Below are 27,870 nucleotides of genomic sequence, written 5' to 3'. Positions count from 1 at the left end.
AAGGCAAGCTTCCCAGTTTGTTTGTATTTGTAAATCCCAAGCTTAAAACAGGACACGATGAGGTACAGGGCAGCCAAATCTTTGCTTTGGCACGGGCAACAAATAACTCAGGTTAGCTTTCTTCGCTGGGGTCTCAAACAGGAAAACAGTCTTAATTTAAAGTTGTAACATCACTGACAGCGTCAGCCAGCCAGCTACACAGATTTCACTGTTTTTCAAGACAGTTACTCCAATATCTTCTTTTCTTCTCAATCAGGTTGGGTCTCCCAGCTTACACAGTTTATTGCAGCTTCCTGGAGCATGGTAGTAGCGTAATTTTGGCTTGGCCAGGAACATGCTGTCTGGTTTCTCGGTCTCTTCAGCACACACACTCAGGCAGTGTAACACTGGACACTCAAATCAGTGAGATTTCTTCATTGCAGGGAATCCCACGGCAAAAGCTTAATGGTTACGCTCTTCAGAAATCATATAGCTGATGGTCTACAGGCTCTATGAAATTCTAGGACAGTTCAAAGCTAAACATGGCTACCTTGACGGAGATCTTCATCATGGTCTCTCCGCTTCGTTCTGCCTTGGGACCGTCCTATGGGCATGGCACACTTTCCACTCGAAGAGGGGTCTAGCCTGTGCCCTGGGGGCTGATTCTTCACCTTTATTTCATTTTGCGCCTTCATCTTCTGGGTCTTCATTTTCAGTTTCCATTTCTTAGGGATTTCATCTCAATTAGGCGAGGTGATGATGTGGCACAACTCAGAACGTTGTGGGTAATTCTCCTGCTGCCCTCCTGGCGCACTAGGCTAATGGTTACTTCTTCAGCCTCACACTCCCATGCTTCGTCAAAAGTCAGGCTGTCTTGCAACATTTCTCTGATTAACAGCCTCAGATCTTGTTCTTTTTTTTTCTCTCAGCTCGACCTTGAGCTTTTTTGCTATTTCCTCTCTCTATTCTGAATCCTTTTTAAAAAATCTTTTTCCTTTTTTTTTTTTTTTAACATACATCTCAAGGGGGTGCAAGTCTTGCTTCCCCCACCTCCCATAGCCTCTCTCCTAAGATAAAGACAGACACAAGGAGGGAAAGGGGATTGGTCAGTGAGTAAGGGGTCTCACTGGCCAACACAAAAGGAATTTCACACCACGCACTTTGCTACTGGCCTGGGCACCCGGACGGTCAACGGTATGCATCAGAAACCGCAGTAGCCACTCACACCATCATCAATCTCTCCACTGCATCCATATGTCCCTGCCACCCACTTTTCCCACTTTTCACCAGAGCGGAAAGCGGCTTCCCCAGCTTCCTCAGCTTCCTACTGAGTACTGGCGTGCTGGGTACTGGCGCCCGCTCGGGGGTGTGATCAGGCCCCCCTTCTACTCGCAAGGAGTAGGTTCTTTTCATATACGTATACTAACACTGACCTTCTTCATAAGGCGGGGCCCTCTTTTTTTCTGCCCAGTGGCCTTTCTCCCTAAAGGCGGGGCCCACTTTTACTCCATACTTGCCTTACTCCTGAAGGCTTCCAATGTGGGTTTCAACTCAATTGCAGCTGCGATACAGGCAGGGCTCAAGTTCCTTTCTCTGCTTCCCAAGGTTCTCTTGCTGCTCACTGCCGTTTGGGCGATCCCGGCGCAGGCTCCCTCCCATTTACCCGACAAAAAGGTCGGTGGCGCCAAGAAAGGGAGGCGTGCGCCGAGCTCTCCCTCCCGGTGCGGCGATAAAGAGCAGGCAACTGCCACCTCTCTGTCTCAGAGCCTGCCACATCCAAGTCACGGCACCATTTATGTAGCAGAAATCAGAGTCAGAGAGACCACGGAGTAAAGAAAAATGAGTATTCTTTATTTAACGCGCAGGCTTAAGGCTGGAATCTTTTCCAAAGAGCCAAAAGCCCCGAGGCATAGCCACACATTACTTTTATAGCGATGATGACACACAAGCGACCCTTTCTCCCACTCCCTCTCCTGTGGTTTTACAGTTGGTATAGTTGTTTATAGTACAGGAAATGGGCCATAGGACATTCTATCTTGAGAACAAGGATACAGTCTTGCAGTAAGCAAAAAGGCAAAATCATGACTGTGTTGTGCAATTCGGCTTGCTGACAGGGGAAGTCTCTACATTGCTGTTCCTGCCAAACTATGCTAGCTCAGCAAGAACATGAGACCACTTAGTCTGACCCCCGACATGGCTGCTACACAAGCACTGTCAAAAACTTTCTTTAGAAGCCAGAGAATTGAGAGCTCAGCATCTCAAATCCATCAACTGGAAACATGCCTTTGCAGCTATGGATCCTGTTACATGGGGCAGACAGTCGCTATCCACTCTGCTTCTCTGACTTCCCAGGTTTCTACTTCTGATGCCTCTTTTTCCATTCCCTTCTTCCAGCTGTTTCCTTAGATAAGGCTTGCAGGCTTCCTAAGATGCCTCTTTCCACTTCACAGCTTATCAGCCTTGAAGCCCTCAGGCATTCCAGTCTTCCAAGTTTTGAGTCCATAGCTTCTAAGCATTGCAATCAATACTTTATAGATGCTTAAAACTTGGACTTTTGGGTGCTTAAAACACTCAGTGGTTAATTCAGTGTATTTCCTTCTATTTGGGGATCAAATCAGTGGGAAATAGCTCCTTAGCTACACTGGGAGTTCCCCAAGGATCTCCTAGCCCTAAACAAAGTATCACTTCAGTCACAACAAAGGAGCTTCTCAGGAAGAAGCACAGGAAACAAAAGGGGTCCTAAGCTGCTGAGCCTCAGCAAATCCCAGAACTGCGAAGATTCTAGGATGCATTTTCCATGTCTAGAATTCTGTTGTCACACAATTCCAATATCAAGTTTGTACGAGAGGATGATATTCCTGATAAGAGAGATAACAGCCTTCAGCGATGAAGAATCAGATCCTCAGGATCTAACCTTTCCCACTCTAAAGAATCTAATATCCTTCTTTGTATACTCAGAGAAAGAAGCTAAGGAAAGCCTTGTTGTCTTTCCATTTTGGTAATGTAGAAGTCAGCACCTTGGAAATTAATTGCTATCAATACAAAGTTCTGCCTTTTGGCCTCTGAAAAACTCAAGTCTTTTTAATGTGCATGGTGGGTAACAGTAACAAATCTCTACATTAATCTTTCAGGTTGCTCTGTTCCCAGATAACTAGTTCATAACTGCTTGTTCTCTGAACTGTCTACAAATTACATAATATCCTGCTCCAATCACTGGAGTGGGATGGGGTGGGGACTTCATGATAACGGAATGAGAAGTGCGTTGGTGTATTATTTGGATTTTCATGGAATCGGCTTTGGTCCGTCAGGGACACATGAAGCAAGAAAAGCCGAGTGTACTGCACCTTTAAAATCTGGTTTTCATGGGTCACACAGTCTTGAAAGGAACATACTTCCAGGTTTGGTGGGGGGAATAGAATGGGATTTCATCAACCTGGCAGCAGCTGCTCAACCAATGAGTGAGGCTTGTTTCCTACCCCTGTCAGGCTCCCACCCCCCTTTGCATGAAGAAGCTAAAATACAGATTCTCCAGTGCAGCATCTGAAGGCTCCCTATGAGAGCAGCCCATCACCCCAGTTTTGCCCCATTCCAGCAAACTGGTGCAGAGTTATTTCTCCCACCTAATTTTTCCCAATGTGTGCATTTTTGCCTGAAGAAGCCCAAATCTCTGATTCTCAAGTGCAGCATCTGAAGGCTTCCCCTGAGAGCATCTCCCCATTTCACCCCATTCCAGCAAACTGTTGCAGAGTTATAGCTTCCACACACACCCTTTTTTCTTTCTCTGGGCATTTTCTCCCTGCTCACAATGACAGGCTCCCTTGATCCCAAGACCTTGCCTGATGGCTACTGCGATAAAGCTCTTATGCATCAGAGAAACGACTTTACACAATATCAAGGAAGCGATTTCACAGGACATCAGGGAAGCGAAGTAATGCAAACATTAGAGAAGTGCAGCATCAGGAAGGCTAATTAGTTCCACTGGCAAAAAGGAAGTGCAGGGTGATTCTGAAGGCTGGAAAGAGCACTCTAAGGGTTTGATGTGTTGGAAAGGGAGGTGACTTACTTTAGTTACCTAGGTTACTGAGGACAGGGCCAGGTGAAAGACACACCTCTAGAAACGCCCCAGTCATACCAGATTGAAAGTGGAGGGATGGGCACACAGCTGCTGAACTGCAAGGGGCCGAATTAAAGAAAAACAATGGAGTAAAAGTTCTCTTAAAAAATGCGACTTCCCTGCAGGTAAAGTCCAGGGTGGCTGCATAGTAGCCACAACATCATGTGTCCCTAACAACTTTAAGCCGCAGAAGCATCTGAGAAAACCTCCCACGTAGATGGGCCCCAGGTCTTTGCATCAACTTGGAAAAAAATCCCATCTGACTTGAACTTATGGTACTTTCAGAAGAGGCTTTTATTGTGCAATTACCCTGCCTCGTTCATGAAATTTTACAAGGCATTCATGCACACTTAGGTTTCCGGTTACTAAATCAAAAGGAAAATCTTTAATTAGATATGACTTTGTTTTCTTCCTTTTCCTCTACTCTGCAGCTTTAGATTTCTGTGTTATAACATGATTTGGTAATCTTTTTCTCTTTTAAAATGAAATGGACTATTCACATTTACAAACTATTATTTTTGATTGTTTTGTTATTCATGTTTACCTTTCCAAGGAGCTCAAGGGCAGTATGCATCCCCCTCCCATTTCACCATCATAACAACCCTTTGAAAGATGTTAGGCTGAAAGACTGAGTTGGTTATTGGTCATTCAGTGAACTTCAGGGGATCTGATACTTAGCATAACTGCCAGAGGATCTTTTGCCTAACTCTCTTTAAGCATGGGTGATAAATCATAACTAACAAACAAGTACTGAATTGATATGGCAAATAGAATGCTTACGCAAACTGCTAACACAAGTCAGAAGGTGTTGTACTTGTGGCATTAGCAAACATTATTGCTGGAATCTTCCATTGCAGCAAAAGCATTCTAGAAATATCCCATGTTGCTATCCTAAAAGGTATGGGCTAGGTTAGATTGCATTACACTGCAGCAGTGTTCCTAGTCTTGCTGTGTCTCTTGGGAGATACATTAACATATTTAATGCATAGGGAAGGAAAAATTGAAGACAAGCAATGTCACTAGGTAGAATTAGTTTAGGTCTCAGCACCAGACAAGTTCAAGGTCCTCCAAGCTGCTCCTCACCAGCCTTTGCTGTTGTGAACCAGTTCAGACATTTGCTCTTTTGGGTGTCAAGAAGATGTAGATTTTCAGGCCTAACATTTGTTTTCCGAGAAACCCTGTTCATTCCAAGCATCTGGACAACTAAGCAGGTTCAGAGGATACTTTGTAAGCAGGTTCAGAGGATACTTTGTCCTGATTAAACACCCACACAATTAACTTGGGTTGCTTCCATTCATGAGCATTTATCTGACCAGCATAGGGTACCAAGGGGGTAATCCTTCTGTTATTCTGATGGCAGAACTAGCCTGTTGATAAGAGTATTTCATGTATTTGTTTCAGTGTTGATGCATACTGTTCTAGGGAAACGAAAGGTCCTACATAATTGTAGTTTCAGATATATAGAGCTGTTGTGGGGTAAATGTACTATACGTAATAGAACCAGGATGTACCTGCTGTATTCCTCCTTGCCTTATCTACTTTCTTTCCTCATATTTGCATTCTTTCTGTCTCCACTGGTTTATTCATGTTCTCACATGAACTGGCTCGTCTGCAAATAAGGCTAACCCTCCTGATTGATATTGGAATGCATAGACTAAAGCATCATGGGACCTTTTGTGGCAGTGCATGTGTCACAAGAGGTCTCACCCAGTGCTGGGAGAATTGGGGCAAATGATACTGGGGTGAGTTTCTATTTGATTGCGTAGTGACTCTCAGTACTTTGGATCCTCTGAGCTGGTTCCTTCTATTTTTCAGTATACTTCTTACATTGTGATACTAATGCATTGCAGCTATCAACCTCTTGAGTTCCCACAGCCTGAGCTTGTTAAGTAGAAGTAGGACCTTTCGCATGGTCTCTGTGAAGTCACTGGAATAGTGCAGAAAGTGCAGAAAACCAACTGACTTTTCTATACAAACAAATGTGAGGTCAGTCCCATTTGTTTGGACAAGTTCCACAAGGCTGCTACTTATCAAGAACAGCCAGAGTTCTTATAGACTAGGGGTGCACAACCTGACACCTAGGGGCCTCCAAGGGTTTTACTGCAGCCCTCCAAGGCCCTGACACACACACATACACACCAAAGTCCCCCCACCACCAATTTCCCTGCTGCCTGTACTATCAACTCCCTCCCCCAGATATCTTGATACAGATCACTCTTTCCTCACCACTACTAGCAGTGAGGAAACCCTTGTGCACAACTGTGTGTGTGTGTGTGTGCGCGCGCGTGCGTGCGCACGCGTGCATGCAGGTCCCAAGCCAGCATCACATGCAGCCCTTTGGGCAGAAAAGATTGTGCACCCCTGTTATAGACTAACACATTTATGGTGGCACAAGCTTTCATAGACTAGAGTCCACTTCATTAGATTCAGAAAGTGATATCCTTGGTGAGGAGAGTGTGTGTACAACACTCTCATGCACTCTTTCTCCCTCTTGTAAACCTTGAGGTTAAATGATCACAAAATAGAGGAGTCTGGCAATTGTATGTAAGGCTTAAATACATACTGTTCATACACAATAGCAATAATAGGTGGTAACACAATTCATGGGCCTACTATACTAGTGGGATTGTATTAGTTGAGGCTTAACTGAATAGAATCAATCTTACTGATGAATTCTAGTTAGTTAAATTTATTACATTTATATCCTGCCTTTTCCTCCAAGCAACCCAAGGCGATGTACATGATCTTCCTTCTCTCCATTTTTATCCTCACAACAGTCCTGTGAGATAGGTTAGGCTGAGAGTCAGTGACTGGCCCAAAGATACCCAATGAGCTTCATGACTGAGTGGGGGACTTGAACCTGGGTCTCGCCAGTCCCAGTCCAACACGCTAACTGCTACACCACACTGGCCCCATTTCAATGGTCACTATGCTTACCTTGTATATCTTTAAGATTTACATAGCATTGTCACAACCTCTTGCATTTCATGGCTATTTGGCCCCACTGTTTACATTTTTTCCCTCATAGACACTTTGTACACCTGATGAAAGAGCTTATTGGTACAGCAAACCTTTTAGTCTTTCAAGTGCCAAAAGACACACACTTATTTTTTACTGAAGCAGACTAACATGGCTACTCTTCTTGAAGTTGTTGGTGTAAATAATGATATATTCATACCCCTCATTCTTAAACAAAACTGTGCTCCTCAATAGAGGTCTTTCTAACTGTCCTTCCACCAGGTTTCTTACTTTCTCAGGATCCCCAGCATTCTGCCATACTTGCTTTTCATACTTGGCTTAGAGCTCTAAGTGACATCATCCTCCCTCCAGGCACCATTATTGAATCAGCCCATATTGCATTGGGCACTGTGGGAAAAAGTGAAATGGGACCACAGCTATACCAAATGCTTGCCCATCTTGAATTTTGTCATGACAAATGTGCTGGGGCTGCTGCTGAAATATTGTCTAGAATACCCCCCAATGTTCACAGTACTGCAATGCCCAAATACATTCACAATGACCTTTATATTTGAGTGAACAAAGGTTTGTATAAACTGTTCAGTGTAACTCTTTTGGTCTCCTTTTTCTTAAGCATATTTTTTCTCTCTTTTCAGCTGAAAACAAATCACCGCCCCGTTCTTGTGGCTTGAATCATTCAGACTCGCTTAACAGAGGGGATCGCATTGATGCAGTGACACCAACGATAGGGAATAGCAACAGCCAGTTGAACTCATTTGTTCAAGTGTATGTTCCAGACTACTCAGTGAGAGCAATCTCAGACATTCAGTATGTCAAGGTAGGAAAGGGGGAAATGGGTCTTCTCTCTGCAGGTTATAATCTCGGAAGGTAGGCTGTTCATAGACTCTAGCTGCCAATAGGCCCTAATTCTTCTCTGATAAAGCATCCAAAATTTGGAAGAAGCTGTTTTGGTTTGCTGGAGCTCCTCATTTTTTTTATTGGGAGGTGAGACCTTATTCTATCTTTCCCAAGCAGGAACTACGCCCTCCCTTGGCAAATGGGTGCTTCTAAAACCATGTTTGCTCAGGTAATGAAATGTGGGGGCTTTTGTAGGGGAAAATCAGCAAGTGGGAGGAAGCTTAATACTTCTTGTTGATTCTCAACTACACCTGCCACCTGCCAGTTCTCTCCTGGAGATGCTCCCTTTCCCATTAGGGTTATGTGGTGATCACGAAGTTGGAAACTCAATGTTTGTCTCTTTATATGTAGCTCCAACTGCAAGTTCAGCAGTTGTTGACTTTCTGGGCTTCCAGTACTTCACAGGCACCTTTTAAATATATTGTTAATAGACTTTGGAAAGTTATGAATGTGAGATCTTACATGAATTGATAGTCTTCCTTCCTATATGTTCTGGCGACATCCATCTAACTGTAGCCAAAAACAAGGCTAGGTGGTATTGCAGGGGTGAGGACTACATATGGTTCTCCATATTTTTGAACACTCATTGTTTGTGAGAATGTGAGACGGTCACAGCCAGTTTGCATGATCACCAAAGTGCAAAATAAAATATTAATTATGAACATCTCTTTTTCTGTCTTTTTATGTTCACGGCATAGATCTCAAGACAGCAATACCAAAATGCCCTCATGGCATCCCGGATGGATAAAACACCTCAGTCCTCAGACAGTGAAACCACTAAAATAGAACTGACTCTTACAGAACTGCATGATGGTTTGCCAGATGAGATGGCAAATCTGCTGAATGAACAGAACTGTGTAACTCACAACAAGTCCAACCACAGTATGCACAGTGAAGGCGCCATCTAGGAGCTGACAAACAGCATTACCCTCTTCCTCTACCCTTCATCCCAACCCCCTGTTCATCAAGACCAGTCCTCATCCCTTCTTGCCTTCTACCAGACTGTGAACACCATCAGTATGTGCTTATTAAGGTGTGCTACATCCAGTGCTCTGAGTCCAAAGACTTTATGCCCATCCTGGGAGCAGAAAAAAGAAACAGGAATAAATGGGAGCAAGGAGAATAACAGATGGACACAGAAAAAAGAAAAAGCAACAAACACCTAAGCAAAGCTTGGGAATGATGAGCCATCCTTCTGGGGTAAATGGCAAAATTCTTCCTAGTGGAATAGAATCACGTTTATTTTTCCACCTGTATTGATGATCCTTCTAAATATGTACAGAAAAATTTAAACCAACAGCTGTGGTTTATTTTTTCAAGACAGATCATGTTTTTTTAAAGAAGTATTTTGCAGTTTTAATTGTTTCAGGACTTTCCCAGTTAACTTCTATTGTAATGTTTGTGAATTTGCCCCAGTGTTCCGATCTGTCCCTAATTGTTTTGTTTCCTCCCTCATTGAAATGGCAAACTGGTACTAGAATGTAAAGAACAAAGAATGAATGAAACTTAAGGAACCTCTGGCATATCTCTATTGGGAGACTGGAGGGAAAAACTGTGTTCTCCCTCTGTCTAGCCTCTAGGGGAGGAGGTATTTTGGGGTTGTGCATGCAAACATTCCTTGTAAACTGTCATATTTTAGAGTTTAGGAGTGTTAGAAAATCTGGTTTGTGCCATATGAAGGTGAGTGTTTGATTTTTCAGAGGTAGTACTTTCCCCCAGAGAATTTCACATAGCATTTTTTATTTATTTTGGAGGAGTAATGGTGATATTCCCTGCCATCCCTCCTGTGCTGAGTGTGGACCTAAACTTGTTTGTATTTTCAGAGTCTGATGCATCATCATAGTGAGCCTGCTCTTTACTTTGAGTAAAGATTACCTAATATAAGCAGGATAGAATGTAAGACATGTCAGGCCACCAGTCACTTCAAATCGTTCGTTTAAAGATGTTGCTATGCTGACAGCCAAAGTAAATCCTCCCAAAGGCTCTCTTCCTACAAGATGCATGTCACTGTGGATGCTGAACCACCATGCTCTCTTTTACATTTTGCAAAAGCCTTTCAGGATGAAATCAACCTGTATTTGATGATGTATGTGTTTCAACAGTGATATCAAGTATTTCTATTCTTCTATAAGTTCTCACTTACGGGAGCCACCTTTTTAACCTCCAGTTTTTAATGAGTTCTGTGAGACAGCCATTTGGGTATGAAAAATGGACCAGAAATGCCTTCAGGATATTCCCAGCTCCCACATCTCAGGAGGCTAAAATTTACTTCGGGAGTATTATGGGGAGTATTCCATGAGGAGCTCTCTGAATTATGGCGTTGAGAAACTTTGCTTGACATCAATATGACCCTGGGTTGCCTGTGTCCCTTCTCATGGCTTATAAGAAATACAATTGTGAAAATCAGTATTAATCTATAGATAAAGGGGCCTGTTCCACAGAATACTCTCTGGGCAGACTTCTAGACCCTGTTACTTAGAGTGAAATTTTTCCCCTGCCTTCCTATTTTCTTTATGCTTTGCCAGAATCCTTGTGGAAGGCATGCCTCACATTCCATTATGCAGGTGGACAAGCGGTTTAGCACAGGGTGAGATGTAAATACTCCATAGTTCTATTTATGCAGAAGGTACATTGTCCCCCATCCCGACAGCTCCTTGTGTGTGCCTAAGTAAAATTTATTCAATTATGTTTCAGACAGTGGATCTTATTCAGCAGTTTAAAATATGTAAAAGAAACATTGCTTTCTTTCATGCATGCCCATGTAAGAAGAGATGGCAAGGAGGAAGTTAGTTGATATTGCAGTTCCCATGAAGCATATCAAGCCTTTTAAGAAAAACCCCATGGAGGGACAACTCAAGTTTCAGTTATGACACTCAGCGTGATTGAAAAATCTGGACTTTACATTTACTAGTATAATTACTTTTATGGCTGTTGTGTTATTTTAAAAATACTAATATGTTCCTATTTTTCAAAAAAACATACTGTTTCTATTTGACATCCTTTTCCAGGACTGTTAGGAAGTACTTAAGAAATTGCAAATAGGCCTTTGAGACTTAGAGACTGCAAAGTTGTATGCTTCCTGCATATAACAGTGTTGAAATTTGGAATGGAAAGGTGCTCCATTATTAGCTGGAATGCTACAACAGATGGAAAGTGGGGAATGTTTGTTAGCAAGAAAGGGATTCTTAACTGGTCTTGTTCCTGTATTTCAGGCAGCTCTGTGTCTTTACAAAAATTTGTGCCCCATAAGACATGTTGAATTCTTCAAATGAAGTGATGGTGCTCCAAATAATTCTCCTGACCATTCACAACTGACTTTTCTTGAGTTTTTTGTTGTTGTAAGTCTTCAATGCTTATGTCAAATTTGTTTAATTAATATGAATTAGGTCTCAAAGAGTCCATACGGGCAAAGGTGTTCTCCCATAGCCTAGGGTTTGGAGGATGACCTATCTCCCTGAATGTTTTGTGGTACAGAACAAATGAGTACCAGGCTATTTGTATTAAATAAAGACACCAGCCTCTGTGAAGCTATGGAAGGATGCTCTCAATTCAAATAATGGACAGCATTATGAAAAATGGCTCCTAGATGTCCCTTGGTGTCAACACTTGCATAGCAGTTCTCCTCTGCTTTCTAGTGAGTGATTTCCTCCCTGCTCCATAGTGCTCTAGACTTGACTGAACATATATGTTTATCAAAATTTAATATGGAAAATCCACATTCACCAGTTATCTAAATTTAGCCATGTCTCTGGGAATAGTATTCAAATTATTTAAAATCATGTTTCCCATGTTATATACTACTAAGACCAATCATTTCACCAGGAGATAACATGATAGACAGACAGACATTTGAGATAAAAATGTTTGATTTTCATTACTTCAGAAAGTGATCCTTAGAGCCCTTCCTGCCTAAATACCACAAAGCAGCAGAATGCAAGATAGGGCACAGAATTGTTCTGCTGTTGGCAGCTTTGGGAACCAGCACTCCAGTCTGAAAGTCTTAAAACTTTGATTTACTGGAATTGGCATCTTTCCCCAATTGCTCTGCTGCTTTCACTCTTTTTGTATTTCTTGTTATACAGTCAAGAATTTGGTAGCCAGTGGTGGCTGTTCAGCCTTTATTCTATACTGTGGAACTGGGATGCCATTTTTGTGCAAATGTTCTTTTTGAAGTGAGGTTTTTGACAATAATAATCTAAAAGCCTGTGAATTTTGCACCTGTTTATGTGAATAGCTTTGAACAACCAGAGACGTTACACTTTTTAATCATGTGTGTTGCTGAGTTTTTATAAAGAAAGAAGAATTAGTGCTGAATGGTAATTGTTCTGTCTCCAAATAAGACACTGATTTTAGTGCCCCAGAGGTCATACAAAGCATGAAAACCTATGTTTGGGAGAGGGAGGTAGCTTCTGAGCCTTTTCCCTCTCTAGGCTTGCCATCTTAGGCTGCATAGGGCCTGCAGAGTATCATTCATCTCATCCCACTATCTAGCTGTCCAGGTGAAACAGCTCAGACTATTAGAAGCACTAACCAACTATAGGTGGAGTAAATGAAGTAAATGAAGGCTGAAGAGCAGTAAGTCAAGCTTTGCAGTCATGTACAATTCGTTTTCCAAATTATTTTGTATGGTTCTTGCCAAAATTATTGAGAAAATGTCCCAAGTGGCATAGGCCATGATTTGGGCAGGAGGTTGTGGCACAAGATGAAGGGTGGTGTCGCCCAAGTGTGGAAAACTCCTATCTTTTTAAAGTGATTCTTAATTGTTTTGGCATTATTCATTAATGTGTCTTCCTGTCTCCCCTCTTTCTGCTACCCACTTCTCTTTTTAGTGTACATTCATGCCTAGGTTATCTATGAGCAACATCCCAAAAAGTGGATATAGCAGCACCTGACCCTTTCAAGTGAATGAGGTGTGGTAGAGAGTTTACCTTTTTTCTATCCTTGCACCCTCATTACATTGCCACAGCTTATCACTGGGGGGAGGCTTGATGTTTTAATAGCTCCATGACAGGAAGGAAGTTCTGCAGGCTTGTATCCTTGTGTGATGGGAGATAATACACCCAGTGCACTCAATTAAAGACATTGGCACTCTCATTGAGTTAGGAATTGGTAATTGTAAATTGGTAGAAATTGTACTGGGAAATCCAGGGACAAAATGACAGTGGGCCTGACTGAATGTCACTTAGATAGTTGTTTTGCTCTACTGTGGTGCTTCATGTGAACTCTCGGAACACGAAGTGTGCTGCTTTTACTTCCAGTGCCCTGAAGGCTGCATTGAAATGATTGGGTCCCACATCACACACAGGAATGACCACCTGGAGGCTGCTTTGGAATTGCACCCACAGTGGCCCTTCTGTGTGGTGAGCTGTGTTTGTGCATTGGTCACTGCAACCATGGTTTTTCTCTATGCTGCTGTAAAACGTTGTTGTTGGCTGCTTCTAGCAAAGTACATGGTAAGCCACTGAACATGAGCAGCTTGCCACATGGAGCTGTAGCGATGTAATTTCAAAAAACCTCCACATGGTGGCTGATGTGTGAAGTAGGCCAAATATTAATATAGAGGAGTAACTTGTTCAGTGGTTTATAATACAGATGAGACCCCATGTGTGATTAATAGTTAGTATTATTATGTAATATGCTAGTCTCCTAATGGCTGTTCAGGAAAAAAAAAATCCTGCTAGACCCAATGTTGATGTGCACATACAACTCTTTCTCCATAAAACTCTTCATGATTGGAACCCTGGTTGGCCCCAGGTTCCCAGTTGAGAGGAAGAGCCTTATGTATGTACATCCAAACATGCGTAGAAACATTTCAGAGTACTGCTGGACGTGCAGCTGCCAGTAGGGCATGGCCAACAGGCACATCAGGGCTAGCAGGCATGGTCCCTTTCCCCTTTCATGCATTGATGGAATATGCGGTATGTGTTTCATTTTGGGTCTAAACAGGCCTTTAGTGTCAGGCATCCCTTGATTAAATTGGGGAGCACAGGAACAGTAGCTAGCAAAAATGTTTGCGCTTGACCATAATTGCTTTTTCCTGTTAGCTCTGGTATCCAGTTGGCAGGATGGTCAGTCTCTGGGTGAACTGTGCCTTAGTATAACTTTGGGATAAAATGAACTTCAAGTGTTTTTCTTTAAAAAATGTTTTGGCTTTTGGGGGGAAATATCTGAGCTAAACCATTTGACCAACTGAATGCAAAGACCACCTGGTTTACTGAAGAAGAAAAAATGTCTCCCTACTCTTAAGATGGTGCCCACTTTATAAGTTGAAACAAATTTGCTTGATGCCCTGGGAAAATGCACAGATGGTAGGATCTTTAGAACATGGCACCCTGCTGGGGCATCTGGTACACTGAACTACCTCTCTTCCTTCCCTTCCACTATTTATTTTCAGTGGTTTCCTCTTTTCCCTCCTCTGGAATGTGACCATGCTAATCCTCATAGAGTCTCCTCTTGCCTCTCCTCATTTCTGGACTTATTACAATGGACAGCAATTGCCATAAGCAGCCAGGTGGAGAGCCCAGATTAGAATATCAATGAAGGGGGAATTTGCAGTCTTGCTGGCTAAGGTTTATTGCCTTTATGTGGTTTGGTGTAAAATGCCATTGCAATGGGCTACTAACCAGCTATAACTTATCACTTGTTTTGTGAGACAGTTGCTGCCTAAAATACATGCCTATGTTAGTTGGCGATGCTCTTGTCCCAGGAAGAGGTGGACCCTCTTCAGAAAAGAATGTATTTTTGCTTTTCAAGTTAGTTAGGTTCACATCCACATACTCCTTCTCGAACCCTTTCCCACTGATGTGTCAAGTGTTTACCCTCTTCACCATGTCATAGTGCTGGCAGCTGGAATTGTTTCCACTGAAGTGCCTGTCTAGCTGCTATGGCAGTCCTGCTAACGCCAAAGGGCTGCCTTTCAGCAAAATGCGCGACACGCAATCTTGTGAATTCTAGAATATGTTTTTACTGGATTAGCTTAACAGCAATGAGCTTTAAAGCCTGAAGGTAATAATGGAAGGAATGTAGGATTGCAGATCATTATTTTGTAAATGTTGTCACAATTGGGAAGTGCTGGTGCATCGTGAGATTTTGCTTTCTGACTCTTGATTCTTCTGTCCTGCCTGCACAATTGTGATGTGGATAAATTGGGGTCTTGTTTGAATTTGCTTGGTGTGTACATGCATGTACATATGTATATATATTGTGTCATTCCATCTTGGGCCACTGCGTGGAGATATACTTGGTGCAGGAGTCCATTAGAATCTGAGGGGAATTAGTGAATAATTAGTCAGTTGTAAAACCCAGCCTTTTAGGGCCAAACTAGATGTTATGTGCATATGCATGTAATGTTTCTCCATTTTTTTTTAAATCAGAGAAGTGGCCTCAAAGACTGTAACTGGGAATGCCAGGGCAGAGGGAGTAGTTAACTGTGGGCCATTTTTCTCCTTAAACCTGCTCCTGCACAGATATTTCCCCCCCCCCCGGCACCCTTTGCTTTGAACAGAATAATATCACTCTCTAGAGTTAGCCACCTCTCTCCACCACTTCTTTTGCTCCCAAACACAGCAATTGGAGGCGGTATTTTTATTAAAAGAAAAGCCTGGAGTATTGCAAACATGTATGAAAAAGGTCTAGTTTGGCCCTTTGAGCAGGAAGGGGAGTTTGCAAGCCTTTGTAGTAGGTATCTGTGGTACTCGGGCTCCTACTTCTGCTGTTGCTGGTGTAACACATTTCTGTAATCTAGCCCGTCTCTTTCCGTTAGTGCATCCCACAAGGAGAGAGGTAAACTGGGTCTAATACTCTGAAAGAGAGAGTATAGGTTGTGCAGTGGTGCCCAGCAGGTTCTATTTATCTGGGATGTACTTCAGAGATGTCTTCTGTCACTTGTGTTTACTGACAGTTTGGTATGAGAGTGTGGCATTTTGTGACTGCTGCCATGTTTCCTAGTTGTAATCCATCTTGGTTTGGTCCGACATTGTGAATGTTGACCCTATTGTTGTAATTATATTCCCCAATTCACTTCCTAGTTAAAGTTTAATTATCCTGATTATCCTGAAGAACTTGCCCCGATTTTGCCTCACTGACCTAGAGAGAGTGGTGAGAGAACCACTACACACCTCCCATTCCTGAAATCAAGTCCTAAACTGTATTTTGAGGGGGGAAAGGTATTACTAACCTTTTAGGGTTGCACAAAATGTGGGAAGATGGCACACCCCTGTGGCTTGAACCTCAGAGCTCTTTATTTCTTACGGTAATTTCTTCACAGACAGGCAGACAATGTGTAAAATATGTTCCATCTGTATGTCCTCAAAATTCTTATGCTTATCACAGACCAGCCCAAGGCAATTAGCTGAAACTTGGAGTCTTTTCTCCAGCCAAGCTTTCCTATGCAGTTACCTTTTTGTCTTTAAAAACCGTCGTATGCTGCACATATTCCAGTATTCCTACAGCATGTCATGGCCTTTTAAGTAATAGTTTTTTTTTCCATATATTGCTGCATTCCAAAGCTTCTATACTTCTCTTTTTTGTCTTTTGTGGGTTCTTTGTTAAATTGTATCATATTGTACATTAATGCATTTCTTTCAGAGTTGTAACATTCTGCTGACAATACTCCACATTGTATGTTTGTATAAACCCTGACAAAGCACAAATGAAATGTATGCATTTCATAAGCCGAATGATATCCCAATGGAATGTACAATTTCTCAGTGGCAGATTTTCAGTTTCTTCTATTTATTTTGACTGATTTATTTGTATATTTTTGTGATTTTATTTGAAAAGCAGTTTATTTCTATTAGATAAATGATTTTTTTCCTGTTGAACTTTCCAGCTTTAAGTAGCCTTTTCCACCACACATACTTCATCTTTATTTACAAGGCTGTGAATTGGTGATTTTTAAAAATTAGCAGTTTGGGATATGGAGGAGGGCGCATCTTGAAGTGAATGTGGCTTCTGACAGCATTTGCCTAGAACTCATGAATGGCTACGGATAGTCTTGTTGATGTTCTATTAGTTTCCTGTTGCAGCAAGCAGGACAAGGTCCACAGCCATCACTTAGAAATGGAAAGGAGACACTGGTTGCATTTGTTCTCACTGCGAAAGAAACTCTAGATTATATCTAGAGGGTCAAATCAAGCCTTGTCTGCTGGCTCCTCAAACTTCTGCTTCTTTCCTCCTGTTTCTGTCATTGTCACCACACCTATCTCTGCTGCTCACGGCAACTCCTAGTACCTCCTTTCTAGCTGCTTTATTCCTGTGTAATATTAAACATGCTATTTAAGTTTTATGAGGGGAGGGTTTGCTGACCTGATGGATATGCACAAAGTTTTTCTTGAAATATAAGCTTTCAATAAACAGTGCAAGTGTTTCCTTCTTGATGTATGTATCAGATCCAAAACATACACTTGCATGGCCTCTCTTTACTTTATATGTTTTTTCACAAAGGAATATACATCTAAGTGCATATGGGAGAAAATGCCCAACATTCCGTAGATACCTCCTCAGCTAGTCACTTAGAAATGATTGCTATGTCAACTTTGCTTATGGAATGGGGATGTAAGTTAGTAGTATTATGGCTTAATCTTTTGGGGTCTATATCACTAATTTGCTGAGTGTAGCCTAGCTAGCAAAAACCTTAACACATACATGGTATCTGCTATGGGAGTGTCTTCTAGCTTTCTCAGTAATATCTTGAGCACCTCTTTCGTATGTGTTCTCTTTCCATAGGTGATCTGTGCCACCCTTTGTTGGCTTTTCTAATTTGTGTATTCTGGCCAAAGGGATGTATGGATATAGTTGGGAAATGCTTTAAAAGTTTAAATATCCTTACAGGTAGGTACTGTGTTGTGATAAAACTTCCAGCAGGTCAAAGTGCCTGTGACACTCGAACTATACAATGTCAGATACAGCCATTTACTTTTATATATAATAAGAAAATATATCCCATGTTAGTGAGATATTGAAGGCTAGCCCTGTCCTTTAGGCTTATGTTGTTTGCCATTTCACTTTGGCATGGAGGATGTCTCACATGCATTTCTTCTTCCAGCTATCTGTAGAGTGGGGAGGTTTTTGAGGAAGAATGGAGACCAAAGGGGTTGCAAGTGGAGTTGGTGTTCCTAGACCCATATAGACTTGAAAGCTCAGTGGCTGAGAAACTGCTGGGGACAGCATGTTCATATTGCTTGGAAATAAGGCAAAGGAAGGATGGCCAACAAGGGTAGTAAGTAATATTAAGTGATCTCAAGGGACCCGATAACAGGCAAAACCCTTCTGTGCCATCCTAATTGCCCCCAAAGAGCACAATCAATTGGCATTTAAAGTTTGGCTATTGGTCTGGCAGCTCTGCAGGATCCTGTCTGATGGAATTTTAAATACTTTTGTATCCTGCCCTTGCCATGGATCTTCATGTGGCATAGAAGGATAAATCCCCATTTATCCCCACAACCACCTAAGAGGTAAGCTAGGCTGAGTGTGTGAGTAGCACAAGGTTGCCTGGTAGGGGATTTGAACCTGCGCCTCTTCAACCTCATGTGTAACTATTGCGCTGGCTCTGAAGCATTTGTATCTAGTTTAAGCTCTACTTACATGGGGCTATATGAAGAAGAGGATTTGTTGGCTAGCCTTATGGCAGCAGCCCTTTTGACAGATTGTGTTTTCAAGTTTCTCTTAAAAGTAATGCTAGAAACCCAAAACTGACATAAGTTTTATTTATTATATTTCTATACCGCCCAATAGCCGAAGCTCTCAGAGCTACTGATACTGCTCTGAGTTCTATGGAGGAAGAATGAAGATACAAACATAACAAATAGGGACTGACAGTAAGAGACAACTACATAATAGATTAGAAAAATAGCTGAATTTTTCTAGCTTGCTTTTCAGCAAGCTTTCCTGTCCCCAACAGCACTTCTTTTGTCTCCCATTTGTCATTCTGTTTCTGTCAGCCACCACTCTTTCTACCAAACATTAGCAAGACAAAATAGAACGGAAGCAATATCATCGTAATGCCCAGAGAGAAACCATTTTGGGGGCATTTCAGTGACTCATAGACTCATAGAATAGTAGGGTTGGAAGGGGCCTACAAGACCATTGAGTCCAACCCCCTGCTCAATGCAGGAATCCAACTCAGAGCATCCCCGACAGATGGCTGTCCAGCCTCATCTTGAATGCCTCCAATCTGGGAGAGCCCACTACCTCCCTCAGTAATGGGTTCCACTGTCGTATTGCTTTAACAGGAAGTTGTTCCTGATGTTCAGCCGGAATCTGGCTTCCTGTAACTTGAGCCCATTATTCCGTGTCCTGCATTCTGGGACAATCGAGAAGAGATCCTGGCCTTCCTTTCTGTGACAACCTTTCAAATACTTGAAGAGTGCCTATCATCTCTCCCCTCAGTCCTCTCAAGGCTAAACATGCCCAGTTCTTTCAGTCTCTCCTCATAGGGCTTTGTTTCCAGTCCCCTGATCATCTTTGTTGCCCTCCTCTGAACCCTCTCCAGTTTGTCTGCATCCTTCTTAAAGTGCGGTGCCCAGAACTGGACACAGTATTCCAGATGAGGCCTAACCAGCGCTGAGTAGAGGGGAACTAGTACTTCCCGGGATTTGGAAGCTATGCTTCTATTAATGCTGCCCAAAATAGCAGTTGCCTTTTTTGCAGCCACATCACATTGTTGGCTCATATTCAGCTTGTGATATACAACAATCCCAAGATCCTTCTCACTTGTAGTGTTGTTGAGCCAGGTATCCACCATCTTGTAACTGTGCCTTTGGTTTCTTTTTCCTAGGTGCAGAACTTGGCATTTATCCCTATTAAATGTCATTCTCTTGTTTTCTGCCCAGCGCTCCAGTCTATCCAGATCACGTTGAATTTTGTTTCTGTCCTCCAGGGTATTAGCTATCCCACCCAATTTTGTGTCAAGTGCAAATTTGATCAGCATTCCCTGAACCTCCTCCTCCAAATCATTAATAAAAATGTTGAAGAGTGCTGGCTCAGGACTTAGCCCTGCAGTACCCCGCTCATTACCTCTCCCCAGTTTGAGAAGATCCTATTGATAAGCACTCTTTGAGTCCGATACTGTAGCCAACTGTGGATCCACCTGATCACTGTTACATCTAGCCCACTCTGAGTGAGTTTGCTCATCAGGATATCATGGGGCACTTTGCTTTGCTGAAGTCAAAGTCTATTATATCCATAGCATTCCCACAGTCCACAAGGGAGGTTACTTGATAAAAAAATGAGATCAAATTCGTCTGGCAGGATTTGTTCTCGACAAATCCATGTTGGCTTCGAGTAATCACTGCATTGTTTTCAAGGTGCTTACAGATGGATTGCTTTATCATCTGCTCCAGAATTTTCCCAGGGGTTGATGTCAGACTGACTAGTCTGTAGTTCCCAGGTTCCTCCTTTTTACCCTTTTTGAAGACAGGGACAACATTAGCCCTCCTCCAGTTATCTCGCACTTCACCCATCCTCCATGATTTCTCAAAGAGAATAGACAGTGGCTCTGAGAATTCTTCTGCCAGTTCCTTTATTAATCTAGGGTGCAGTTCATCTGGCCCTAGAGATTTGAACTCATTCAAAGTAATTAGGTGTTCCTTGACCATATGCCTATCGATCTGAAGCTGCAATCCTGCCCCTTCAGCCTGTACTTTGCCTTTGCCAGGGGGGTCACAGACCCTCTTTTGGGAGAAGGCTGAGCCAAAGTAGGCATTAAGCACTTCTGCCTTTTCTTTGTCATCTGTTATCATTTTGCCATCCTTATTTAATAGCGGAACCACCATGTCTTTCCTCTGTCTTTTACTATGCACATAGCTGAAGAAAGCTTTTTTGTTGCTTTTAGCATCCCTCGCTAACCTCACCTCATTCTCAGCTTTAGCCTTCCTGACGCCATCCCTGCAATTCTGTGCTACCTGCCTGTACTCTTCCTTTGTTGCTTGGCCTTCTCTCCAATTCCTATATGTGTCCTTTTTTATTTTCAGGTCATCTCTAAGCTTTTTGTGAAGCCACACTGGCTTCTTCTGTTGTCTTCCACCTTTTTTTCTAGTTGGAATTTTCGCTTTCTGCCAGAGTTCCTGTAACTGCTACTTTATCCACTAAGTCATCTCTCTTGGTTAGGATCAAGTCAGGGATAGCCAATCCTCTAGTTCCTTCCTCTACTTTCTGTGGGAGGAAGTTATCCGCCACACAAGTCAGGAATTTCCTGGAGGGGCCATGTTTAGCAGAATTTGTCTCCCAACAAATATCGGGGAAATTGAAGTCCCCCATTACTACTATATCATGCTTCCTTGAAACTTTGGCTATTTGCTTTTCAAAAGTTTCATCCTCGTCTTCTCCTTGATTGGACTCTGTAGACTCTGACCACCATGTTCCTTTTATTCTTTGCTCCATTTATTTTAACCCAGATGCTCTCGATGGGGCTACCAAGCTCCTCCTCCTGTATTTCTGTGCAGATATATGAATTTTTCACATACAGTGCAACCCCACCTCCCTTTCTGTTCCTCCTGTTCTTTTTGAACATGTTATATCCTTCAATTGCTGTATTCCAGTCATGAGAGTCATCCCACCAAGTCTCAGTTACACCTATCAAGTCATAATTTCCCTCCTGTATTAAGAGTTCAAGTTAATTCTGTTTGTTTCCCATACTCTGGGCATTAGTATATCGACATCGAAGACCATGTGCTTCATGGTCTGGCTTTCTTCCTGTATGTTTGTGATGACTATTATTGGGCACTATTAGAGCTGTTCTCTCTGTTGCGGTGCTTGAGCCTTTGTCCATTGTTACCCCCAACTTTACGTCTCCCTTCCCCATAGCATTCAGTTTAAAGCTCTCCTGATGAAGTTCTTCATGCTGTGGCCAAACACATTCTTCCCAGCCTTTGTGAGGTGCAACCCATCCCTTGCCAACAGTCCATCTTCCAGGAAGTATAGCCCATGGTCCCAGAATCCAAATCTCTCGCACCAGCGCCACCTTCGTAGCCAGTCATTCACCTGGAGTATTTTTCTTTCCCTTTCTATCCCTCTTCTGACTACAGGAAGGATGGATGAGAAAACTATCTGGGCCCCAAAGTTCTTGAGTTTCCTTCCCAAAGCTTCGAAGTCTCACGTAATTTCTTCGTAGCTCCGCTTGGCGGTATCATTTTTTCCCACATGGATGAGAAGAAAGGGATACCTGTCAGTGGGCTTTATGAGTGCAGGCAACCCTTCCATCATGTCTGTAATCCATCCTCCCAAGAGACAGCATACCTGGTGAGTCCACGGGTCTTCGTGACATACTTGGGGTTCGATCCCACGCAACAAGGAGTCTCTCACTACTACTACTACTATTCTCTTCTTGTTGTAGGCCTTGGTTTCATCACCTCTGCTTGAGTGACCTTCAGCCTCTCGCTTGCTCTCATGTAGGGTCCCCTGTAATTCTTCCTCTGCAGGCTGTCCTCCAGTCTCATCCTCAAATACCCAGAAATGGTTCCCTAGTTCCACTGCCTGCACTGGTGCAGAGTGGCTTCTAGTTCTTCTGCTCCTGTCACCCTTTTGCAAGGAGTATCCTCTACTTCATTTTTCCTCACCTCAGCCTTTCCCTCTTCTGCCTCAACTTGCTGTTGCTCTTCTAGCTCCTGTACTTCGCTTTGCTGCTGTAGTTCCACTGTTCTGGCCAAGAACTCTTTGTGTTCTCTTATTCCCTGAAGGGTCAACAGTTGCCGCTCCAGTCCTCTTTTTCTTCCAGCAGTGTGATCAACTTGCACTTGTTGCACGTGTAGGCCATGTTGTCCTCAGGCAAGAAAACAAACATTGCACACACCTTGCAGCTCACCACCACTGGAGAGACTTGTCCTTCCATAGTCTGTTTTCCTTTTTGTGTCTAGCTTTCTGATTGTTCTAGACTAGCCTGTGCCTGGCCCTTACTGGACGTTAAAAACAGAGTCCCACTGGTATGGAAGTGTGTGTTACAAGACAAATAAATGAAAAAAAATTTTTTTTAAAAATGTTAGGGGCCTCCCCCTTGACCTCCCTTGGCCAACTCCTGTTTGCTCCCCCTGTCCACTCGCTGTGATCACGCATGTTCTGGAAGCTTGCTTGCTTCTGTAGTCCCTGGACCAGCTGCTCTGCTCAGCTGAAGGGTTTGTTTTGATTCTCTGTCTAACCTAAGTCCCTCTGATTTCCATGGGTCTTATCTAACCACAGTAAGTCTGGATTCAATGTTATGTGAGTAGACTTCTGCATGCACAATAGGACTTTCCGCTCCCCTGCACACACACATGTGCGCGCTTCCTCCAATCTGCTCGGGAACAGATTTTGGGTGGGCTTCAGAGAGAGAGGGAATCTGTTCTGCTAGCAGATGCAGACCCCTCTTACTCCTTTGCAGTCTCTCTTTTCTCACCTTCCTTCCTGTCGCTTCAATTATAAGAACAGGTAATGCTCACTACGCTGCTGTTATTCACTCTTCTTTCAGAAGCAGAAGTGGTAGTTGAACTATATATACCTATTAGCAGAGCAGCTAAAAGCAAGCTCCAAATTTCCAAACTAAAACACTGTGGCTGCAACACTACAGGAACCTTAGTTATATTCACTTCTGGGAAGACCAGGTGCTTGTTGCCAGGGCAGCCAGCCACAAGAGGAAATGGGAAAGCAGTGTGTGGATGTGTGGGGCAGGGTGTGTGTGTGGCTTTGGTGAGGCTGGGCTGCTGGAAACTTAGCAGCATGCCTCCCAATAACAATTTTTATAGTAGCAGTACATAGCTCTTGCTGCCTTACAGGTATCCAGCTCAACTCCATGGCCAGTCTAGAGTTCCCCTCTGGACAAAATCCAAGTTATAAACTAGTAATGTTCAACTGTGACAGTAGGACTTAAATAAGGGATGTAGATAATTGGGACTAGAATTTACCACAGTATCTCTACATTTCATGAATACATCTGTCCTTTCATAACCATCTCCCTTGGAATAGGTTTTAAGCATAATTTATTCACATTACAGCTTTTCACTTTGTTCATAAGCCTGTTATTAGCCAACCAGCACAACACCGATAAATCCACTTCTCCTCACCCCCACTTTTAGACACACATCAGAACAGATTATTATGAAACCTCATGATTTATTTATTTGCAGATCCATCAGAGCAGCACCAGCTTGTCCTGCTGATTTGCAGTTCAATGTGTTTTAATAATGGAATAAGATTAATTACAATCAAGTGATTCAAAATAAAAGTTCTAATACTTTAAAATAGGGCCTCTGTTCTGTCTTCTATACTCAAATGGCACAGTATGGCAAGGGATGTGCTACACCCCAGGACACAATATATACTGCCTGTTAACCTGAAGGTGAACCTGCCCTGCATTGCAGGATAATTCAGAGGAAAATGTGCTTTAAACTTAACAGCTTGAACTCATGAAGAAGGTGACATGCCAAGCCCTTAGAGCCATTTACAAATAATATGGAGCAGGCCTTCAATTATTCTCATTCTTGGAATGGAGTTAAAACGGAGTGTCCCCAGTAAGGTCATCCTGCTGAAGGCTGCTGCTTCCTCTTTGTTAAGGCTCTAGGACCGTGGACTCCTATCTACTACGTATGAGAGACTAGAGTGGCTGCCAGTGGAACCATAGAATCTTATTTGTTGCTCCTACACAGAGTCCAAAGTGTTACCAGCAATAAGACTAGGAAAGGTGGCAAACACAAAACTTTCCCCTCCAGATGCTATAGTTTTTCATCTCTCTGAGATGTACTAACCTTTGTCTCCCCCAACACCACAGAAATACATAAAAATAACCCCCTTCTTTCCTCTCCTCATCAAATACAGCAAAAAATAATCTGTTAAGGAATCTTGTTAGTAGAGGTAAATTCAGGGCAGAGAGCAAACATATGGCATAAGTACCTGTCTTAGAAGATCCTAGAACACATGCACCACATGCCAAGGATAGAGATTATAAAAAGCTTTGGAATCTCAGCAATAGAAAAACTAGCTATTGGACAACCCAAGAATAGATGGCATGATAGCCTTTTAAAAATCAAATACAGAAAGAGAGCAGAAGCCAAACTGCACCAGAATGAGATTAGAGGATTAAACCATTTCAAAAAGCAAATGTGTGCTTGATGGGTAGATGCAGCCCTGGAAGTACTGCCATTTCCATGCATACAGTATGAAATATTGGGATACATCTTTGCCCAAAAAGGTGTCAGAGTACCAGCTGTGAACCAGTACTGTGCCCTTCTGATTGCTGCAAGACCTATGGCAGCCTCACTGCACCAATTCCAAACCATCAGTGGGAGGCAATTTAAATGAAATGCACCTGTAAGAGGAACAAGCACCACACAAGCAGCCCCTCCCTCCCATGTTCTACATGTGGAGCAATGCAGTTAGGCATCTGTATCAGGTCTTACCTCATCCAATGCAAAATCCTTTACATTTGGAATGAGTCTGCAAAGAATAAGCTTGCTAAGAACAAAGGGCTCTTGATTAGTGTTAATTCTGTTGTCACCCCCCCCACGCCCCAGGACTCCCAAGTGGGAATCTGTTCCAGCCAATCATTGCTCAGCCACGTTTTATGTAAAGAGGTGTTAACATTTCTATTCTTCCTCCTCCTCTTCCTCCTCCTCCTCCTCTTCATCATCATCCTCATCATGGCAATGCGTGATCTCTTGGGGAGTTTGAGGGAAGAGGTTGGGTGGCTTAATTTCACTAACAGATCGGGTCAGCTGGTGTCGTTTGTCGGAATCTTTGAAGTCCACTGAAGTGCGGTTACGGGTAGCCATGGGTGACTCAGTTTCATTGATATCCACATGGGTGTGCTCCACTGTCGACTCATGTGGCATCTGTATGGAGACAAAGTCAAGTATCATTCCATCAGTGCCCTGAGAGGGTGGTTCTGGCTCAGCACATGCAGATGCCTGATTTTCATATTATCCCAAGGACAGTGTTATTTATAAAAACATTTCTATACTGCCTGTCAGCCCTAAAAAAAGGGCCCCAAAATGGTTAACAACTAAAACAACGTTACAATTAAAATTTTGAAAGCATTTAAACAAGCCAAGATAAATCCAAAAAGAAGCAGCAATAAAAAATACTAAAAGCTTGGCAGAACTGAAATTTCTTTGCCAAAAGCCTAAAAGACAACAAGAAGGGGACACTCTAACTACCCCGGCAGAAGAGTTCATCATCCTAGGCTACATATGCCCAGACATAACAACACTGAGGATTCAAGGAAAAGAGAAGTTTTCTCGCAAGGAAGGCTTCACTCCTCACAGATAAAGAGCTGGAGCTTTTCCACTGAGGACTAACTGGCCCATCACTGATAGTGTTCACAAAACAACACATCCAACTTGTGTCACTGCAGGCCATATTGATGTGAGCATTGTTACAGCCTGTGTGACTCCCCTGCTGAATACCAATGAGTCAAAGACTATGAATAATGGGGAAGGCCAGCTCCAGATTTGTGTGGGTCCTTGGGCAACAAAATATCACCAGCCCCCCTACTGCACCAGCTTTCCCTGTAACCACACTCTTTCCCTTTTTGGCACTTCCTCTTTAAACTAAAACCAGTCTTCTAAATATAAAATGGGCGTGGTAGTGATTCGCTTATAGATGTAGTGGACAGGCAATTCACTACAGAAGTACTTGATAAAACACTTGCTGGTCCAGATCAAATGAATGAATATCAAAGTATTTTACTCCACTGATTATGCTGTATTTGTTTGATAGTGTTTGAATCTGGCACAGTTTGAAGAAAATGATTACCAAGGCTGCAATCTTAATTACTAGGGAGTAAGTCCCACATTGCACCCAAGGGAACTTACTTTTGATTAAACATGCATAGGTTTGCACTGCACAGATCTGCACAGTATATGAATATACAAGATATAGTTGGTGACAATTTCACAATTCTAGTTGTATTTTACGTATATTTTCAAGCAGTTAGTTTGTGCAGACATTTTATGTGGTACTCATAGATTTTCATAAATAACTGAAAAGTTTGGCTCTACACAGTGGACATGAAGCACCATGCTTATACCTCCTTCTCCACCAGGCTGTGCTTTCCTTTTCCTTCCCTTCAGCAGTTTTTTGCATGACTTCTCCCCCACTCCAACCCTCCTTCCTGTTGACTCCTTTCTTTCCCAGAGACATATAAAATGTCGGTCACACCCCTGAGGTGAAGTGAGAGCTGTCCCCAGAAACCAAGGAACAAATCCATGATTTTGCTATATTTGTGAGTGTATTAACGTTATTTTTGAGTTTTTGAAAAAAATGACCCATCTGGATGAAAGTCAATGGAGCTTGAAGCTTGGATTTAACCTGAGTGTTGGATTTAACCTGAGAGGAGTTTTGAGGGAACAATTTACATAGATTACGTAGACTGCTGCAATGTGCTGGGTGTTTTGTATGGGGACTTGGAATCCAAACAGCCTCAGCCCCACCTCTGACCTGTCATAGTCAAAGGGCTTGGAGGGCTGCCATATGCTATTTCAGAAAAGCCTGTGCTATCGTAAGGGTACAACAGTGAACTCCACTACAGAGTTGTTCCAAACTCTTATGCCAGTATTATATACTGGAGGTTGGGCTAACAGCACTGGAAAACACTATAGGGTTGTTCTAAATCACTCTCTCACCCTACCTGCCTCCCTTGCAGTATTCAGCATTAATTACACTGCAGGGCTGTCAGAAGCCATTATCTCCCAGCTGCAACCCCTTCCAGCCTGCACTATGGGAATAAAGAACTGCATTTGCCCTGGAATTTGCACTGGCAGGCTAGCAAGTTGAAACGTGCAAACACAGAAGGCCTTTGCTTATGGAAAGTGCCTCTGCCTGATTTTCAGGGATACCCCTTTCTCCCCCACCCCCAGTACACACACCATAGCTCATCCCATTGATCTGGACTCCCCCAACCCTCTGTGTAGCATTTTCAGGGAGCTGGATGGGCGGCT

At 42.8% G+C, this 27,870-nt stretch overlaps 2 protein-coding genes across 7 annotated transcripts in view; one reads left to right on the top strand and one right to left on the bottom strand.

The window, feature by feature from the left end:
- The window catches only part of CNNM2 (cyclin and CBS domain divalent metal cation transport mediator 2), a 181,036-nt gene extending 168,777 nt beyond the window's left edge, over window positions 1-12,259 (top strand). The window contains exons 7-8 of one of the 2 annotated variants that reach the window (XM_084846429.1): window positions 7,708-7,889; window positions 8,668-12,259. In XM_084846429.1, the coding sequence (XP_084702555.1) occupies window positions 7,708-7,889; window positions 8,668-8,877 (392 nt within the window). In that variant the 3' untranslated portion in view covers window positions 8,878-12,259. The remainder of the gene's footprint in view (window positions 1-7,707; window positions 7,890-8,667) is intronic. The other variant, XM_084846430.1, reaches the window with a different exon arrangement.
- An 11,642-nt stretch (window positions 12,260-23,901) lies between these two features.
- NT5C2 (5'-nucleotidase, cytosolic II) overlaps window positions 23,902-27,870 on the bottom strand; it is a 93,984-nt gene continuing 90,015 nt past the window's right edge. For 3 of the 5 annotated variants that reach the window (XM_084846432.1, XM_084846431.1, XM_084846434.1), the window contains one exon: window positions 23,906-25,764. In XM_084846432.1, the coding sequence (XP_084702558.1) occupies window positions 25,519-25,764 (246 nt within the window). In that variant the 3' untranslated portion in view covers window positions 23,906-25,518. Of the gene's footprint in view, window positions 25,765-27,870 lie in introns of all 5 variants that reach the window. The other 2 variants (XM_084846436.1, XM_084846435.1) reach the window with 1 other exon arrangement.

Source organism: Heloderma suspectum, chromosome 3 (assembly GCF_057233095.1).
Source record: "Heloderma suspectum isolate Gila_16-S chromosome 3, 16-S_ref, whole genome shotgun sequence".
NCBI classification, from domain to species: Eukaryota; Metazoa; Chordata; class Lepidosauria; order Squamata; family Helodermatidae; genus Heloderma; species Heloderma suspectum.
This window is presented reverse-complemented; position numbering and strand designations above follow the sequence as displayed.